At 38.1% G+C, this 19,064-nt stretch overlaps 1 protein-coding gene across 4 annotated transcripts in view; it reads left to right on the forward strand.

Annotated features, from left to right (window-relative positions):
• The window catches only part of ppfibp1a (PPFIA binding protein 1a), a 35,834-nt gene extending 16,771 nt beyond the window's left edge, over positions 1-19,063 (forward strand). The window contains exons 4-26 of one of the 4 annotated variants that reach the window (XM_047389417.1): positions 1,904-1,984; positions 3,053-3,166; positions 3,298-3,408; positions 6,277-6,369; positions 6,535-6,573; positions 8,910-9,030; positions 9,801-9,862; positions 9,938-10,004; positions 10,198-10,316; positions 10,507-10,580; positions 11,843-11,897; positions 12,103-12,247; positions 12,859-12,994; positions 13,070-13,192; positions 15,594-15,744; positions 15,962-16,073; positions 16,157-16,245; positions 16,519-16,641; positions 16,722-16,847; positions 16,929-17,117; positions 17,682-17,840; positions 17,918-17,983; positions 18,069-19,063. In XM_047389417.1, coding sequence (XP_047245373.1) covers positions 1,904-1,984; positions 3,053-3,166; positions 3,298-3,408; positions 6,277-6,369; positions 6,535-6,573; positions 8,910-9,030; positions 9,801-9,862; positions 9,938-10,004; positions 10,198-10,316; positions 10,507-10,580; positions 11,843-11,897; positions 12,103-12,247; positions 12,859-12,994; positions 13,070-13,192; positions 15,594-15,744; positions 15,962-16,073; positions 16,157-16,245; positions 16,519-16,641; positions 16,722-16,847; positions 16,929-17,117; positions 17,682-17,840; positions 17,918-17,983; positions 18,069-18,155 — 2,442 coding nt within the window. In that variant the 3' untranslated portion in view covers positions 18,156-19,063. The remainder of the gene's footprint in view (positions 1-1,903; positions 1,985-3,052; positions 3,167-3,297; positions 3,409-6,276; positions 6,370-6,534; positions 6,574-8,909; positions 9,031-9,800; positions 9,863-9,937; positions 10,005-10,197; positions 10,317-10,506; positions 10,581-11,842; positions 11,898-12,102; positions 12,248-12,858; positions 12,995-13,069; positions 13,193-15,593; positions 15,745-15,961; positions 16,074-16,156; positions 16,246-16,518; positions 16,642-16,721; positions 16,848-16,928; positions 17,118-17,681; positions 17,841-17,917; positions 17,984-18,068) is intronic. The other 3 variants (XM_047389418.1, XM_047389420.1, XM_047389421.1) reach the window with 3 other exon arrangements.
• Position 19,064: the final 1 nt, after the last annotated feature.

The raw sequence follows: 19,064 nt of genomic DNA on the forward strand, positions 1-19,064 counted from the left end.
TTTTTCCTTCCCACAGACTTCCCACTGAGGTGCCTTGATACAGCACTCTGGGAACAGCCTATTCGTTCAGAAATTTCTTTCTGTGTCTTACCCTCTTGCTTGAGGGTGTCAATAGTGGCCTTCTGGACAGCAGTCAGGTCGGCAGTCTTACCCATGATTGGGGTTTTGAGTAATGAACCAGGCTGGGAGTTTTAAAGGCCTCAGGAATCTTTTGCAGGTGTTTAGAGTTAACTCGTTGATTCAGATGATTAGGTTCATAGCTCGTTTAGAGACCCTTTTAATGATATGCTAATTTTGTGAGATAGGAATTTTGGGTTTTCATGAGCTGTATGCCAAAATCATCCGTATTAAGACAATAAAAGACCTGAAATATTTCAGTTAGTGTGCAATGAATCTAAAATATATGAATGTTAAATTTTCATCATGACATTATGGAAAATAATTAACTTTATCACAATATGCTAATATTTTGAGAAGGACCTGTGTATATATAATTTTATTTTTTTTCTCTTTATGCCATTTTGCCCGAGGATGCTCAGCAAGTCCTGAGCAGTGGAAACTCCTACAGTATTTAGAAGGTGTGCATCGGTAACACAGCTTCTGTGTAATGTCTTTTCCATCTTCATCACAGAGAACAGTTAGAGAACAGTCATCAGAGCAGCTTGGAGGTGATGCTCTGTTTATTCGTCAAATGAGCGTTTTTGGAACCAACTTTGTTTATTACCTGGCAATCCGGGAAATGCCGCTAATTTCCACCCTGCCGTCCTTCATTTTGTTTTTAAATTCCTCTGTTCCTTGTTTATGCATTTGTGCCTTGCCCATCTTTTTATGTATTCATCCATCTATCTATCCATCCATCCATATCTCAGTCTATTTCTCATCTATCCATCTGTTTGCCTGTCCATCAATCCACCCATGTTCGTTCATTATGTATACATCATTCGTCTGTCCATTTATCTTTCTTTCTAGCCACTGTTGATCTTTTTGTCTCTTGTTTTTCCATCAGTCCTACTATAATTAGTCCGTCCATCTTTTTGTCCTTTTGTCCTTACTTAAAGTTTGTGGTATTTCCAGGTTCTATTTTCAAGGCCTGATCTCTGTTCAAATACTGGATTTAAGTTCTTGATGAACTTTCATATTTCTACTTTGAAAATGGTCTAAAATAGGGTAGAACTTAGTGATACTTTTGGAAAAGTCTGGGGTTTTGGTCTAAAAAACAAGAAGGAACACTGATTGTTAATTCAATGTAAATATATTTGTATTTAGATGTAAAAATCAGCTTAGTAATCTCTACATTTGGATCTTGAAAGTATGGAATTTGGATTACAAGCCAAAACAAGCAAAAATCATAACATAATTTGCCCTCAAAAACGTAAAATGAAACCTCACGTTCATCATCAGGTAGACTTGCTTTTCTGTAGCCAAGTATTTAGAGAATTTACATTTCTTTTTACTACTGTCAGCTTTGATTGCATATTTAACTAAATTCCAACATTTAACTGTTTGAATGAATGGATTTTTCTCAGTTTTTCCACTGATTGACAGTGGCCTAAAACATGCAGCCAAAGCATCCTCAGAGGCTCTTTGTTGTTGATTAAACCAAGTGACCAAAACGAGACGTCCTGGCTGCTGAAGACTCGGCATTGCATTCATATCGTTACAGGCTCAAGATTTACACCGGTGTTGAGATTCTGTATTTTTTTTTCTTTTAATTGAGAAGCTGATTGCTTCATTTCAGACTCTTTGTTGTGGCAAACAATAATAAAAAAAAAAGAAATTATGCCCTGGCTTTTTTACCTCCCAGTTCATTTCCATGAAGTAAGAGTTTTAAGAAACTTTGTTAAAAATCAGACATTTTGTTTTTCATAACAGCAAAACAGATGGTCTATTATTTCTCTTTCAGACCAACGTCCACAGCTCTGAGGCAGGCTATCAAGACCGTCTTTCACGACTGGAGAGTGACAAAGAGTGTCTTATTCTCCAGGTTTGTGAAGAAAAAACCTCCATCCATTGCTGCAAAACAGAGCTATTGTTTTCTAAATGTGCAATTCTGTATGATTGTGTAAATTTAGTATGCAGTTAGCTGTGCTGAGAAGAGTATGGTTTCTGTTTTCTGGTTGGGATGGGGCAAACATTTACTCAAAGTCTAAGGCAATATGCATTAGAGAAATCAGAAAATGTTAAACTTTCATTGTAGTTATAGTAAATGTCATGACTGGGGTTGGTTTTGCATTCAGAGTTTCAAATATTTGTTTCTTTTATAATTTACTACACATATTAACAGCAGTTTATACAAAACCTCTTTTAAGTGAACAACAGATGGAGGTTATAAAAATACTCATATTTTTAAAATATTTTGAAATAAGGGTATTTTTGCTAAAAGTAAAAGGGACATTTGAAGGTACCTGGAGAAAAATGTATGAAAGGTCAAAACATGTTTTCTTTTTTTTTTTTTTGGTACACTACAACAATAACTATATCCTTCATTTTATTCCATTATGTTTTGGGCATGTTTGTGTATTTTTCTACAAATAAAGAAAGACTGAAACAGGTCTGCAGTGTTTTGTATCTGATAAGATTCAGAAAGTGTTTTTTCATTTCTCATTATTATGTAGAATTTTATTTAGCTTAATTATAATACCAATTAAGTAGTCAACAGTTAAATGTGATTTTTCAAATTTTTTATTGTTAGATAGACTTTCATGTTTTGGTAAAGAAAACAATTAACAAAAGTGTTATGTTTGTTTTAGGGATAGCTCTAGGCAGTTCTTATTTACTAGAAGAGCAGGTAAAATGGTTCTTTAAATGGCAACACCCTGTTGTATGGTTGTCGAGGTTGGAGTCAAGTCATGTTTAACTTTTATTCTTTTTGTTAAACTCCATAAACATAATATAGCATAAAAAGAGAAAGTATAGCAGTTTCTGCTTTATTTGGATTGTTCATCTCAAAGATTCAGCAATAAAATAATTTTTGACTTTTTCTTAAAAGTCTAATGCTTTTTTATTTTACAAGTTATGAACATCGTATTTAAAAGTTGTCAATACTATTCAGGTCAGTGTGTTGACAGACCAGGTGGAGGTGCAGGGAGAAAAGATTCGGGACTTGGACAAGAGTCTGGAACTTCATCGGGAGAAGCTGAATGCTGCTGAGGAGCTCCTTCAACAGGTGAGGCCACCGCAAAGCTACTGCTATTAATAAATCTAGATCACTGGAAATGAAAACTGTTACCTTTTTAGAAAAGGCTGTATTTGTGATATGTCGGCGCTACTTTACTGACTATCTGTGCTGATCCTCAGGAGCTGTTAAAGCGGACGGCGCTGGAGACCCAGAAGCTGGAGTTGATGACCGAGGTGTCAAGCCTGAAACTGAAGCTAACCGCTTTGGAGAGGGATCACAGGGGCAATGAGGTAAGATCCCCCAGCCTTGGAAACATAATTTTAGTGGCTGTGAAATGGAGCAGATAGAGGCTTTTTTAAAGTTGCAACTACACCACAAATCCTGGCAGCTGTCCAGTCCTTTCAGTCAATGTTTTTAAAATCACAAAGGTCCGTCTCACTTGGCTTGAGGACTCGGATCTGTCATGTGGTGTTGGTTGAACTTTTTTAGGGGGTCATAAAACTCTCTTCTTACTCGAGCAGCTGTTTCCTGACAGAAACCCTCCTGCTCACCCTCTCAGATTTCAGCTCTCCAGAGTAAAAGTTAAATTTTCCTTAGTCTCCGTTCACCGTCTAGAATAGACTGTGTGGTTTTACACTCTAAAAGCAAACAGAAGGTTGTATAGAACCAGCTACTCAAGAGCCATAACTTAGTCACTGTGAAAATAAAGTACACTCTCTTTCATTCCTAGGGTTTTACTTATCAGGAAATACTTAAATATGATCAGATCTTTACGAGTCGTTACAATAATTCAAATCTAACCTCAAGTGCAGAAAAACACACAATATCGATTCCACATTATTATTTAGGACATATAGAAAAAGCAAAGCTACAATGAAAAGTACACGTAGGCTACTTCCATAGCATGTAAGAGGGAAATAGCAGCGAGGTGCTCCTATGAAAATTGCTGTATTAACTGATCATGATCGGTGTGAGCACAATTAGATAAACAAGGAAGTTTGGCAGTTGGCTGCTTTGGAGCATGCAGATGTGCGTAAACGATGCAAAGGCAAAAGGACATCAACAATAACCTTTAAGAAGCAACTTCTGCTGGTTATCAATCTCAGAAGGGTTCTAAAGACATTCCAAAGACTTTAAAGTTCATCAGTTTTCAGACAGAAAAATTATTCATGAAAACATTTTAGATAGTTGCAAATTCTGTTTATTCATGTAGCACCAATCAAAATACATATCGCATGAAGGGATATTACAAAAAAATTAATTCAATCCTAGTTATCAAACAGTGCAGTCAAATTAAGTTTATTAAATTGGTTAAAAAGTTTTCTATCTAAGGAAACCCAGCAGATTGCATCGCGTCAGTGACTTGCAGCTTTAACTCCTCCTGGATGAGCATGTAGCGACAGTGGGTATTCACTTCTTCTGGGGGTTTGAGAAAACGGAGCACACACACAACAAGACCACAGAAGCACTGATCCAGGAGTACTTTCTATGTGAAAGAAAAGTTAAACATAGAAGGCAACCCCACCCGCAGAAGATTTCTCAGCTAAACAGAATGTCAGGTGTAGCTTCTACATTTGAATTGAGCGTTTTGGATCAATTCAAGGCTTTTTACTACATTTTGTGGACATCCTGAGAGTAACGAATTACAATAGTCCAGCCTTGAAGTAACAAATGGACAGAATAGTTTTTCAGGATCACTCCTGGACAGGATATTTCTAATTTTGGCAAAAACTGGGAAGCCAAAGAAGGAAATCCTACAAACCTGTTTGATATGGGATTTAAATTACATGTCCTGGTCAAAAATAACACCAATATATATATTTTTTTTGTTTTACCAGAGGCCAATTTATTGCCATAATCTGCTAAGCAGTTTCTTTTTCAAAGACTCTAGTCCAAAGACAACAACTTTTTGTCTAAAGTTAGAAGCAGAAAATCTTGACGTATTCTTCGGGATCAAGTCCACGTCACATAGCAAAAAACGGAACCTTTTGTTTGTCTGCAAGGAAAAAGTATCTTCTCTTTAAAAAATAATAGAAGATATAGAAGATCACCCAAACTGGTTCATCAACAGGACAATGATGGCACACACATCAGCAAATCTACAGAAGAATGGGTGAAACGCAAAAGAGGTTACACAGGCCTACTAAGTTCAGACCTTTGAGTGGGTGAGATCTTTCACATGTCACTGCTGTGCACCTCTTCTTGATTTTTTGTCTTTTTGGCAATAGAATACATTTTTGACTCATGCTGAACAGTTGCCACGCTGGATTTGGGGGAGGGGGGTGGTAGATGCAGAAATTGCCAAACATTTGCCTATGGTTGCAGACAGGGGGCAGCATAGCAAAGGGGAGATAACGTAGAAGTAAACATGACAGCATAGTGGCTTCCTGATGTCAAATGATGATTGAATTACAGCAGCAGTAATTCACTATACAGATATTTATGGTGATTTAACAGAGAGCATTTACAAAAATGTTCATTTTGATGTCATGACCTAAACAAACAGTTTGGGGGGGGAAACCTTTAAGAAAGCTGTTCAGAAATGGATGCAAACCTTAAAGAGCTGAGGCAGTCACTTTTTCATTTTGGCCTCTTCTTTAACAAACTTCAGCAGTGTGGTATTTGTTGTGTTGTTTGTACTCTTGAGGTTAAACTGGAATAATTTTACAACCTAGGAAATATATTTTTGCATGCACTGATACATTAAACCTGCTTGACGTAAAGGAGGTTGTACTTGGCCAATTACTGGATCTTCTTACAATGGCAGATTGTGAATGCAATTAGGCAGCAAATAAGCCATCTGTCCTGTAAGTTGGTGTTGGGAGCAGGAACAAAATGAGCAGTAATATTGATTTAAGTAGGTTTGAAAAGAAACATGCTCTGATGGCTATTATTTTAAATAAACAAATGGGAAACTTTCCAACTCCATCACTGTAGCTGATTATCACTGGTTCTAATTTGGACCAAAGTATAGGGTGTTTTATGAAGAAGGTAAAATCCAATGAGCCATTCATAGCATGTAGAAGGAAGGTGCAGCTTCTGCTTGTATTCCTTGATACTGAGCAGGCTAACTTTTAAAGACTGCTGTAAATAGTTTCTACAGTGTTTTGTGTCTGCGGTTGATGAGTAATAATTTTGTTTTATTATTCAATCCCTAGGGTTTGTACCAGGAAGTGACAGACCTGAGGTTCAGGATTACTGACATGGAGAATGAAAGACTGCAGTGTGAGAAGAAACTAAAAGGAGCCAAAGTGAGTGTAACATAATACCATAACTGTGACTTACTCCCATCTGATTAGTCCTTATTTCCTTCCTGATCACTTAGCTTTGCTCCTGATTTTCATCTCTGTTTCATCTACGTGATTTAAAAAAAAAAAAATTTTTTATGTCTTTCTGCAACCTGCTTACCTTTATAGCATCCAAAGGGGAACTCAAAGCGCTTCACTGGAGATGAGGTGAAGGTTTAATCTCCAGCCTTTGTTTTTTCTTTTCAAAGCTCCTACTTCTTCCCTGCTGAACACTGCTTTCATCACACTTTTTGTAAGTGCTTCAATGAGGGTTACATAAATTTAGCTTGTTAATCAGTGTATGATCTTAATTTGACCATACGTTTTCTGAATGTTAATCTTTTGGGTAGAAGTTGTGTGATGGCTGTATTTCTTTTGAGTCTTCACTGTTCTGCATGGTTTTTTGTTAACCAGCTTGTTGGAGTGAATTACATGAGCTTGCACTGAATACTGTCACTTGCACAAAGAAACAAGTCCAAATTAAAACATCTAATACTTGGTTAATAGCTTGTATTTAACTTGGTAAAATGAAGGGCTGATTTCTTCAATACATGGAGGGAAAAAATACAAAGGCTGTGAAAGGTTCTTAGGGTAAATATACAACCTGAAGTTACTGCTGGGTGCCGTCATGCCTTGGTTTCTCAGTCAGGAAAAAACAAAAAAAGCAAAAATGAAGCCTTAACTGTGAGCTCTTTAAATAAATCTAACACAACAAGCCAAACAAATTTGGGTTTAGACATTATTTGTTATAACAATAAATATCAATTAAATACATAATAAATAGCAATAAATATCCTAACTTGCTTTTTCCTTTACAACTGTGGAACCATTTAAAAGGATCTGTGGGCTGAGTATGTGGATTGTGTACATGAAAAACTAGTTTAATTCTCATTCAAATTTGCATTTGCAAAACATCTTATTCTTGTGCAAATATGATTATTTGATTCTAAATATTCATTACAAATTATAATTTAACAACAATTAATAACTTATCATTCCTAACCAAAATCATCCACAGTTTTTAGATATTCTAAATATACTATGAAGTTGTGATTGTTGGACTACTGGCACTTAATAATTATAATTACTAATCAGAATAAATAATTATGATTAATCAAAATCCCCAATGTAACTGTATCATCGGACAGCTAGATCTTAAAGCTTTGTTAAGCTGCTTCTTAGAAGGTTTGACAGAAAAGGAATCCTGGAGCTGCAATGAATGCTGGGAGGTGTAGTCTGATCAACATTATTCTACTACTGACTCTTGTTCATTCTCGTTTACTTGATTGGAGGATGAAGTAAAAAAAAAAGGCACATTGTTAATTTTGTTTGTTTTAAAGGTTTATTTAATGCCAGTACGAAAACAGATACAAAATAAAATAAATATAATGCACTATAGAATACAAAAACAAAGAAAAATAACTTGAAAAGGAGTGGGAAGAAAGAAACCTTTGTACTCCCGTCCCCATTCCTTAATCAGTTATATGATTGCTGCTATTTACTGCTTAATAACTGTAGTAGCAGTAAAGTAGTGTTTAGAAAAAACATTTATAACCACAACCCCAGACCTGCTGCCTTCTTTCTCCTCATGGTTGGTCACACATTGCTGTGGGATGGCATACTATTCTTTAACCAGCCTTTTTCACAGGTCTGCCAATGTGGCTGTGTTGCAGGATAGTTTGTTTCCTTGGAGTGGAGACATAGGATTGCCTCTGGTTGGAGAATCTCATTAAGGGATCTCCCTGCATTAAGTCCCTGTAATGACAGTGATAATGATGAGGGACATGCCCCCACATCATCACGCTGCCTCTACCAAAAGCTGTTTGCCAGAGAGGATGTGAAAGTTTTTCATGGCCCCAACCCCATATTCCACTCTGCAGCTGCATTTTACAACAACCAAATATTCATCCAAATGTCCTTACTTTTTGTGCTTAGTATAGCTTATACATCTTTCTCTGGAAACTGATGGCAAGGTCAGGCCTGGTCTTTTCCTTGCATTGAGGGTTTTAGCCAAAGACAACAATCACAGAAAGTAGGACTGCAACTATTTAATATTTTATTTGAGTTTATTGAATTATCCCATAAGGTACTCCAGGTACTTCTTAAAGCCCCCTACTTAAATCGATAGTTAGGGTTGTGTCTCCCCTGTACCCCATCAGAACTGTGAATATTGCAGAGCTTCTTGACAAACTAGAATTAGACAGCTGTGTTTCTTGGTGATAGTGAAAGGCATGGGAGGAAAAGCTTGGATCTAAACAACAAGGCACTACATTCAGCTGCACCAGGAGCTGCATCATCTCTTGGACATTGTAACAGTGCTGGTTGCTTTTTAAAAATTTTAAACAGAGCTGCTGGATAGCACAATGAACCAAGGGAGAAATTTTAGTATACATTATTTTAAGTCTTCCTTTTCTTGCAGAAAATCTGACAAAAGCCCCCCTGGCTCTTGTCTTATCAGATGTGAATCTTTTTAGTTTGACAATTTTGCTCATTATTCTCTACAGGAGGAGCTGCAGGATCTGGAGAGGCATCTGGAGGAGCGAGACGAGGAGCTGAGGAGGTTGAAGGGGGAGACCCACAACAGAATTGCGGGGGGAGAAAGAGGTGCAATCTGTTTTCTTAACGGTCTGAATTCCTTCTTTCTCATTTCATGCACTAACTCGTAATTTCCTGGGCTTCATAAGGATTATGCAAAAAAAATAAAAAAGGTTTACATTCCTACAACTACAGCATTCATGGAGCTTTCTGTTTTGTGTTAATTAGTTTCTGTCCATCTTACAGTTAAATTAATTTAATGTCTTATTGTGTATTGGTCCTTATCCCACTGTCTGGAGCATCCATCCCGAACACATCAAACTGTCTTACTCCTTCCCCATAAATGACCTTATCTTACCCTTGCAGCCGGCAAAGCAATGTAGAGTTTTAAAGGAGAGTGCATCAAGCAAAGTTGGTCTGGTTTTCTGTCTGACTGTAATGCTTTCTCAGGATGCTCTTGGACACCAATATGATGTTGGTTCTACCCTGAAGTTGTTTACAAGTTGAGCTGTCATGAAAGAAATTTTTTTTTTAATCATCTATCTATTTATCCATTCATGCAAATATCTGCCATTAATTCATTGTTAACATTTGGATTTATACTTTAATAATGAGACTAAATGATTTGGTTAGTCTGGAAATTACAGACTGGAAAACAAGAGTTTTGGCATGAAACATTTAACTGAATGGGACTAAATGACCCAGGATTTCAGCATCAATAAGCTGAAATGAGAGCCCTGCTGGCCTGCACTCAGTCCCTGCTGGTGTCATTATTTCTGTTTTCTGTTGGCTTCTTTCAGAGCCACAAAGAGTTGGAGTTAAACTTCAATAAGTAACCCTTTTTTTCCTCACCTTCCCAGATACAGAGATGGTGAAGATGAAGAGGGTGTTGGAGCTGCTGACGTCAGAGAACGACGAGAAGGTACAGACTAGTATGTCAGCAGCTGGTCTGACTTCCTGGATGCGTCATAACTTCAGCTTGTGTGTCTTTCCGCAGGAGAGAAGGATTAAAGAGCTTGAGGAGTCATTGACGAAGTGCAGGAGAGTGCAGGAGTTAGTAAGAGGTGGGAACATTGTTCACAGTGCAGATTTCACTCCTAAAGTACAAACATACCAACTATGATGTTACATTCAATCAGTATTTTATCTTTGACTAGTAATTATTTATAGAGCCTAAAAGGCATGACTAAACTCTGAAAGTAGATTAAAGCCACCTTTGTGGTTCAGTGCATGACTGTGCGAACTGTTTTCTCACAGAGAAGCTAAAAGAAGATGACTACGCTGATGTCACAGATGATCCCTCGCTTTCCGTGTCCATGGAGGTGGATCAGGTCACCCTGGAGTTGGAGGGGGAAGCAGGAAGGAGCTGTGATGAGGTAAACCCAACCTTTGTCCAGCTCTGACACAGGATGAACCCCAGACTTCCTTTAGAAAAACTCCAACCTCAGCCTCCCACTCTCAAATGATCTCCCTGAAGAGTTCAGAGCCTCTTTTGTGGCTCTTTCTTGTTCTAATGTCTTGTCTAAACAACGTACTGAATAAGTAATTATTTCTTTGTTTTCTCAGTCTATACCATGCATAGCAGTGCTCTCAGAAATGAATGAACTGGACAAAGAACGACAGCTACAAGCAGCACAAAGGTAAAACAAAACTAATTTAGGGTGTTAGTTGGTTAAAGTTTACTCTTCCTCTCCTTATTGTAATTAAGTTGGCATTTTTTCTTGTTCCATTTGCTTAGGAAGACTTTTTCATTCAATGTGCTATGTGACACAGCAAATTTCACTTTTTCAGTAGTGTTACTTGTTAAAAATTTGAATTCAGTGCACAAGCAGAGCTTAACCTTATATTTCATCAAACACTCAGCAGGGGGCGACTCCTCTGGCTGTTGAAATTCAGAAAATGTCTCTTCTGATGTGGTAATTAGAAATTTTTATTATAAGACATTGGTTCCTGTTTTATTTATAGACTTAATTTGGACAAACATTTAGTTGGGTCTTAAATTTGATTGACGATCATGTGGCAAATGAGGATATTCACTCTGTTTTGCAGTATTTTGCTTAAGTATTCATACCCCTTGAACTTTTTCAAATCTGAAAATGGGGCGTGCATCTATATTCAGTTCCAGTTACTGATACCCCTAAATAAAATCAATGTAACTAATTGCATTCAGAAGTCACCTGATTATTAAATAACGGCCACCTGTGTGTCATTTAATCTTATTAATCTAGCAAGTATGGTGAACAAAAGGCTTCATGAGGACAAATAAACAAGTTCATATCTCTGGTGGAGCTGCAGAGATCTACACTTCAGGTGCAACTATTAGTTGTGCACACTACAGATCTGGGCTTTTATGGAAGTGTCAAGGAGAAAGCCATACGAAGTCTGTGTTGATATGTTGCCACCAGCAATGCAAAGGACACAAAAAATATGTAAAAAAAAACAAAACAAATCACTTCGGTTACATGAGACTAAAAATTAAATTTGCAATAATGATGTGTGGAGGAAAACAACCATTGCACAACAACCTAAATATACCATCCCACTTGATAAAACATGGTTGGTGGCAGCAGCCTTCTGTGGGGTTGCCTTTTTTAAGCAGGGACTGGGAAGCTAGTCAAAGTTAATGAAAAGATAGATGTAGTTGTTAAAGGTGGCAAAGACTGGAGTGGAGGTTCACCTTTCTGCAGGAAAATGGCTCTAACTCACAATCTAAAATGACAAAGCATTGAGCTAACTTGCAAAAACTAACAAAACATGGACTTCTTGCTTCAGGTCTGTAGGATTGCTGCAGTCTCCTTCTGTTGCCATTTGCTGGCATTTTCAGTAGATGTTTGGACTAACTGTTTATATTCAGAGGTTGGTTTTATTTCTGACTGAAATTTGAATAATGTTGTCGATTCAGCTCCTTAGATGATCCACACAGTGACGGTTTGACTGGGACCGGCAGCACTGAGCAGGTAGAACCAGCCAAGCATGCTGACCCATCTGAACATGACATACAGTTCTATATATTTATTATTTATTTAAAGTCAAAACTTTTGTTGAGCGTTTATCCTCCATTTGTTCTGCAAGTAGTCCTGCTGACATCTAGTGGTTGAAAGCTGCAGGGAACACTGTTCTTCTCTGGTCCATATCTTTATCAGTCGGTGTGTATTTGTCCAGGTTAAAAGCAAAGCAGGAACTAGTTCCTTATCTAAGGGAAACACAAGCGATGGGAATTTTGGCAGCAAAAAGGTCCGTGCCTCATTCGGCCGCGGCTTCTTTAAGCTGCGAGGAGGCAAACAGACAGCCAGCTCGCCCAACCTTGGTGAGTATAACTTTCCTATTTGAAGTTGAAACAGAACTAAATTACTTACCTTCGGGTTTCGTTACATGCTTGTAAATTGAGAAGACTGTATCTGGAGTGCCAATGAAGTGAATCAGGATGATTCTGTTATACTATAGTAATGCAGCTCCAGATGGAAAGTATTAACTCTGACTTTTCAGTTTTTTATGTATCTACTCAAAAAAGCTGTTTTCCAAAGTTTGACCCCACATGACTTACCATAGCATGTATACAGGTGTCCTCATTATGTGGATTATAACACAGTATGTTAGAAAACTTAGAAATTATGGATTTGAGTTTAATAAAAAAACTGCAGCTGCAGGAGAAATGGATTTTTCTTATTTCCTCCTTTTAGTGATAATCTTGTTTTTTTCTACAGGACTGGAAGCCATCTGAAATAAAACCATTTTACTGCTCTGTTCAGAGCAGGAGTAAAGGAATTAGCACTTAGTGTTTTGCATGAGTGGCATCAAAATGCATGTGTTTAAATGTTACTCTGTGAGCTTTAAGTCTGGTTAAATATGTGTATTGTTGTGCGTCTTTCTTTTAAACTCTGTTCTCTATGCAAGTTTAACTTCTTTAAATTTTTGCAGCTGAGACTGAACGTAAAGGCACGGAGCACCTTGATCTCGCTGGTGTTCCTCCACAAAAACCCCACGATGCAGCTCCTCTTCCGTCGTCTCCAGAAACCAAGAAGAAGTCAAGCGGGTTGAGGAAATTTTTTGGCAGGTAATGCATGGTGCATAGTGTCATCTGTGTTTGCACTGAAATGAATGTGTATATTTAAATGTGCATCTCTTGCAGGCTAAAGAGGAGCCACTCCACCTCGTTCAACCTGGACGATGGAGCTGAGACGGAGTTCAGGAGGGGCGGAGTCAGAGCCACCGCTGGCCCTCGGCTCGGATGGTCACGTGACTCAAAACACAAGTAGGTGTTCAACGACAAAAAAGGTAACGACGCATAAAACAGGAATTTGAAAATAATTTTATTTCTTCTTTGATCAAAGACGTCTAAAACACACCAGACAAATGAAACCTTAATTGGATCATTCTTCACTCATTAGCGATCATTTTAAATACAGTGATTTGTGGAGTCTTCATTCCATTTGTGGAAAAAAGTAATTTCAGGGCTTTATTTGGCATGTAGACGACCTTTGATCTGTTTAGGTATGGATGCAGCGAAAAAATTAGATCCAAGCTCGACTGGAGTATTACCAATCAATACCTCTGTTTAGATCATTTTAATGTAGAATAAAACAATCCAGTTTGGATTCTGAAGTAGAGCTGAACAGAGATGGTTTAGAGTCCTTAAAAGGAGTGAAACAACCCCTTAACTTAATCAGATAGTAACATCACTGGTGCTCACTGGCAAACATCTTAAACCATATTTACTTGCCAACCAGCATTCTGTCAATTCAAGTTGGATTTTTAAAAGGGAAAATCAATAAACAAGTCTTAAAATTAATCTAGTTGTATTCAACATATTTGTTTTGTTTTTTTTAAGTGAGTTACGCTCAAAATCCTAATTTAATTCAAATGATAGAAATGCTTTAGGGAAAAAGAGAGAAACATTCTTTAGATGGATTAGTCCATCTGCAGAAAATGAGAAAAAATAAATTCTAGGAAGTATAAATCTTCCCCATTTTTTTCTATACAAACCTAAACATTTAAGAAGATATTTTCTTTGAATCACTAAGCTAATATTTAGTTGTAGAAGCACCGTTTCTGAGAATAGCTGCACATCTGTGTGTTAGTGGCATTATGACTTACAGTAGTGCTTAAAACCATAGCAGTGTGTTTAAAAGAAAAAAAACAAAAAAGAAAAGCAAAGCGAAGTCAACAGGTTTGTGTCATCCCAAGGTTTCTATTGGGTTAACATCAGTAAACCTGCTGCATGCTTTCTGGGTTGTTGCTTATTGACACCCATTTCAAGGGCATTTCCTTTTTGACAAATGGCATCAAGACCCTTTCAGATACTGTGATGAATTTAAGTTGATCTATGAGGTCTGGTGTACGATAAACATCCTCATACCACGATGCCTGAGCTGTCGTACTTTAGCCTACTGTGGTTTGAATTCATTGTTTAGGAATCAATAAACGTTCAGTAGCCCCTTGACCAAAAAAGGCAAATTTTGCTTTCTCTTTAGACCACTCTGTGTTCTTTGGCCAAATGTAACGTCTTGAGCATGTCATTTGTTTTCAACAATGTGACTTTGTGGAGATTTCCTGCCCATAGCTCGGCTTCACATAATTGTTAAAATACACACAGGTACCTGTAGACCTTTGATCACCCTGAACATTGGTTGAGTCTATACTGATCAATTGAAATGGTAGTTTTCAGTTTTCTTTCACATATTTCTAGTTTTGACCCTTCTCCAATCAACTTTGTAAGCCAAGTATGCTCTTCTTCTGAGCAATGTTTAAAATTAGCCTTTTTGCTCAGATTTTCAGAAAGGAATGCACTACAACCAGCATGTACAACATGTGCTGCTGAAATAACAGCCATCTGTTAGTTGTCAGAGTGACTGAGCTTTACTGCTTTTTAATACAGAGAACTGTTTTTGATCTGGTAAGCGATGTCTATTATTTTACCTCAATTAATCAACAAGCGAGTTTTCATCAGTAGTTTCTGTACATGATATAAATAGGCATCCAGCATGTTAATTCAAACAATACATCTACAAATATCTACTCAATTTAACTTTATTTCTATGGCACTACAAGCTGGCCAAAGTGCTTTACGCGCCCTAAAAATTAAAAAGCTAATAAAACAACTATCAACAAATATTAGGCCTATTCAGTTAACGAAAAAATTTAAAATAAAAATCATTTATTGAGACTGAAAAACATTGTATGTATAGCACTTGATTGGTAGTGAATTAACTTAAAATAAAGTGATACACATGTAGGCTGGTAAATAATGATGAACAGAAATGAAATCAGAATTTTTCTAAACTTGAAATAAACATTTATGAAACAAAATAAATATTACCTCATTCTTTCAACCAAACAGCTTTGCTGAAATGTTTGTGCAGCTACTTAAGCCACTTATTTTAGGTCGTCACATAGATTTATTTTGATCCTTGTCTGCAATAAAAATGGCTGCCAGTGTATTTATAGATAATGTGACCTTTTCTGGGGTTATCCATCTCATTTTTAACAGTCTTCAATTGTGAACTTTTCCCTATTTGGATCATTTTAGATTCTGTTTCTTTTACTAATAATTGACTTTTTGTGGAAAAGGACTTTAATATCAGGCCATTGTTCTCCTGCTGACTTGGATCGGTTTTCCTGTTTAAAAGAGTAACAATAGGGAGTTCTATGTTCAGGGCCGTTGATGTTCCTTTCTCTCGCTGGAGTAAAGAGGACGTTTGTGCCTGGCTACAGGAGCAGGGCCTTGGCCTGTACGCAGCTCAGGGACAGAACTGGATCAAATCCGGACAAACATTACTGCAGGCATCACAACATGATCTGGAGAAGGTGGGAATCATTTCCTGTTGTCAAAAATTATAACTTGATTTGTTTAATTAGGTTTAGAGTAATTCATTCTTCAGAATTATGTGATTTAGTTATTTTATTCAGCCTCACATTTTAAGAGATGAAACAAGATCTGATTTATCAGAACATCCCTACAGAACGTTAAATCTCTGAACAGAGTAAGTAGATTTACTGAGAAAATTCCTGTTTTCCTCTTCAGGAGCTGGGAATGAAGTTGCCGCTTCTCAGGAAGAAACTGCAGCTTGCCCTGCAGGCTCACGGCTCAGAGGGCGATGACCTTCAGGGCAAGCTGGACCACAACTGGGTCACCAGTGAGTGATGGTGTCTCAGAGCAGATTTGCCGTCTCCTGCAGCTTTTTAAGTTTCTGACTGATGATTTGCTTTGTTTCTTCAGGATGGCTGGATGACATCGGCCTCCCGCAGTACAAGAGCAACTTTGATGAAGCCCGAGTTGATGGACGCATGTTGCAATACATGACAGTGGTGAGCTTTTAACAGGGTTCTCAACCACTCTGGAGAAGGGTGGAATTAGAATTTTTTAACCACTGTGTCCTGCAACGTTTAGTTGCTGGATGCCAAACCTCGAGGGCTGGAGTTTGACCTCGGTAAAAATGTCAAAAATTCAAAGTAAAATGTTATTTGTACACATTAAAAATGCACAAACATAGGAATGAAAACTGGGAACTGAACTGATATCTGCGGATCAATGAGCTGCGTTTTTGTAACACTTGGCTCCTGTTTAATCCTCCTCCGCAGGAAGATCTGCTGTCGCTGAAGGTTGGGAGTGTTCTTCATCACCTCAGCATCAAGAGGGCCATTCAGGTCCTGCGTCTGAACTCCTATGAACCGAACTGTCTGAGGCGACGCCCCTCTGATGAGGTATTACAACATTCTACGCTTCTGCTCTGATTTACAGCTGCGACTTTCTTCCTTGTCTTTTAATTTGTTTGTTTGTGCAGAACAACATCACGCCGGCTGAGATCTCCCAGTGGACCAACCACAGAGTGATGGAGTGGCTGCGCTCCGTAGATCTGGCAGAATACGCTCCCAACCTTAGAGGGAGCGGAGTTCACGGAGGACTGATGGTGATGACCTGATGTGTCTTTTAGTGAAGCACCTCCAGAGGTAAAGGGTCTCCAACATCACCATGTCTGTGTGTTCTGAAGGTGTTGGACCCTAGATTCAACGTGGAAGCACTCGCCCTCCTGCTCAACATTCCTCCCAGCAAAACCCTGCTGAGACGCCACCTGGCTACACACTTCCACCTGCTTGTCGGCTCCGAGGCGCAGCAGCTCAAACAGGAGTGTCTGGAAAACCCGGATTACACTGTCCTCACTGCTACTGCTAAGGTTAAGGTAAATGAAGGCTCTGCAAGTAATGTTTCTGCATCTGTTGCTGGTTGAAAGGAAGCTACTGCACTAAGTCTCTGAGAAAAAGGAAACTAAAGCAGCAATAACAGACAATATTCTGCCCAAGAATAAAAAAAAAATCAAAGTGTGCAAGCTAGCCTAACATTTTTACCAAATTTAGTAATTGTTTCTTTTCTGTTTAAACTACAATGGAATATTTATAAATAGACAAGGCCTGACATTAACATAATCAATTTATACTTAAAAAGAATTAAAGGTTTTTACTGTATTGTATCAGAACCCTGATGATCATGATAGAGCTAGAGGACATCTTTCCATCACGTTAAAAACATTTCTCCCATTATGATGCGTTTTGATTTTAAGCATCCAAATATCATTTCTGTAGGAGGTGGGCATCAACTGCAGCAAGATGACATCCAAAAGGTTCAATATATTAAAGACATTAATTTTTCACTCTTGGAATCATATTTTGCAGAGCAGGAGTCAGAGTTGGTGCTAAAACACCTCCAGAACTTTTGTTATGAAATGAGCATCTCTTGTTTGTTCCAGCCAAGACGTTCATCTTTTGGTGGTCTTGGCTCTCTGAGGAGGAAACGTCAGGATGATGGGGAGGACTACATCTGTCCTATGAATGTGGAAATGCCCAAGAGCAGCAGCTTCCAGAGAAATGTCCACATCTATGAGGAAACCCTGGACCACTTGGAGCAGGTAGGTGTTTCCACTGCTGAGTTATCCTAGATGGGTTTCATAAAGTAATGTCTGAGCTGCTCCCCTCTTTTTCCCAGATGGAAGATTCTGAAGGAACCGTCAGACAGATTGGGGCGTTCTCAGAGGGAATCAATAATCTGACGGTATGAGGACAAGCTGTTCCTATCTGATCATCCAGTGCATGATTCCTACATTTGCTGGAAATGTTTTTTCCTGTCTGTGTTTCAGAGCATGCTGAAGGAAGACGAGCTGTTCCAGGTGATCTCAATTTGTCCCTCAGAGGACAAAACAGAAGCAAACCACTCCTCCACCTGAGTATCAGCCTGCAGCTTTCACCTGACCAAATATTTAGTCTCCATACTGTATTTATTGAGGTTTCTCACAATATGCATGAACTGAAAATCTCTCCCTTTAACTATGAGGATCTGCTATTTTGTGCGTGGTACAGGGAGCTGCTTTGTTACAATAAATTCATTTAGCAGGAAGCAGCTAGACCTTTTACATATCTTGAATTTTCTTCATTGTAAAATAGTTAGGATTGGTGTGCAGTGGTTCTGTCTTTAGACAACTGGGAAGAAACTCAACTTACCAAGCATCTGTGGTACCATGGTAGCTGTTGCATACTGCAACTGGACTCAATTAATCAGTGGGAGCGTGATCTGGCAACATGAATGTTGAAAAGATTACAATCTAATCAACTGCATCATGCAAATTTGACTTGTTTTACAATTGGGTCCAGTTCTAACTGCACCCCAGGTACCAAACTTCTACATTAAGCAGCTCTTCTTGTGATTTCTTTCCCTTTAGAGACATTTTTGCCACTGTGAGCAACAATGAAGTTAAAGGGACAGTTCATAAGTGGTTAAATCTTACCATGCCCTTCTAGGTGCCTTCACTTAGTCTAAAATCAGATTGGACAGACCTGAAAGCTTAAACTCTGTTCAATGAACCTTTAAAGATGGCAATTGTAGAAGTCTGAGGTGCTTGCCATCAATGACCTTGTCTGAAATAGGAAGATCATCCAGCAGTCATGACAGTTGAAAGGGTAATAAAAAAGTTAGGATAAACCATTCTTACTAAATAAGCTCACCTTAAAAATCCTGAACTATCCCTTTAAGGCAAAAACTGTGAAGCAGAAAGTCACAAATTGTGTTTTTAGGAGGAAAAGCCAAATCTTTGTTGTGCATATGAATTGTTTTGGTAATAAAATCTAATTAACTATTC

Source organism: Girardinichthys multiradiatus, chromosome 17, assembly GCF_021462225.1.
Source record: "Girardinichthys multiradiatus isolate DD_20200921_A chromosome 17, DD_fGirMul_XY1, whole genome shotgun sequence".
Taxonomy (NCBI): Eukaryota; Metazoa; Chordata; class Actinopteri; order Cyprinodontiformes; family Goodeidae; genus Girardinichthys; species Girardinichthys multiradiatus.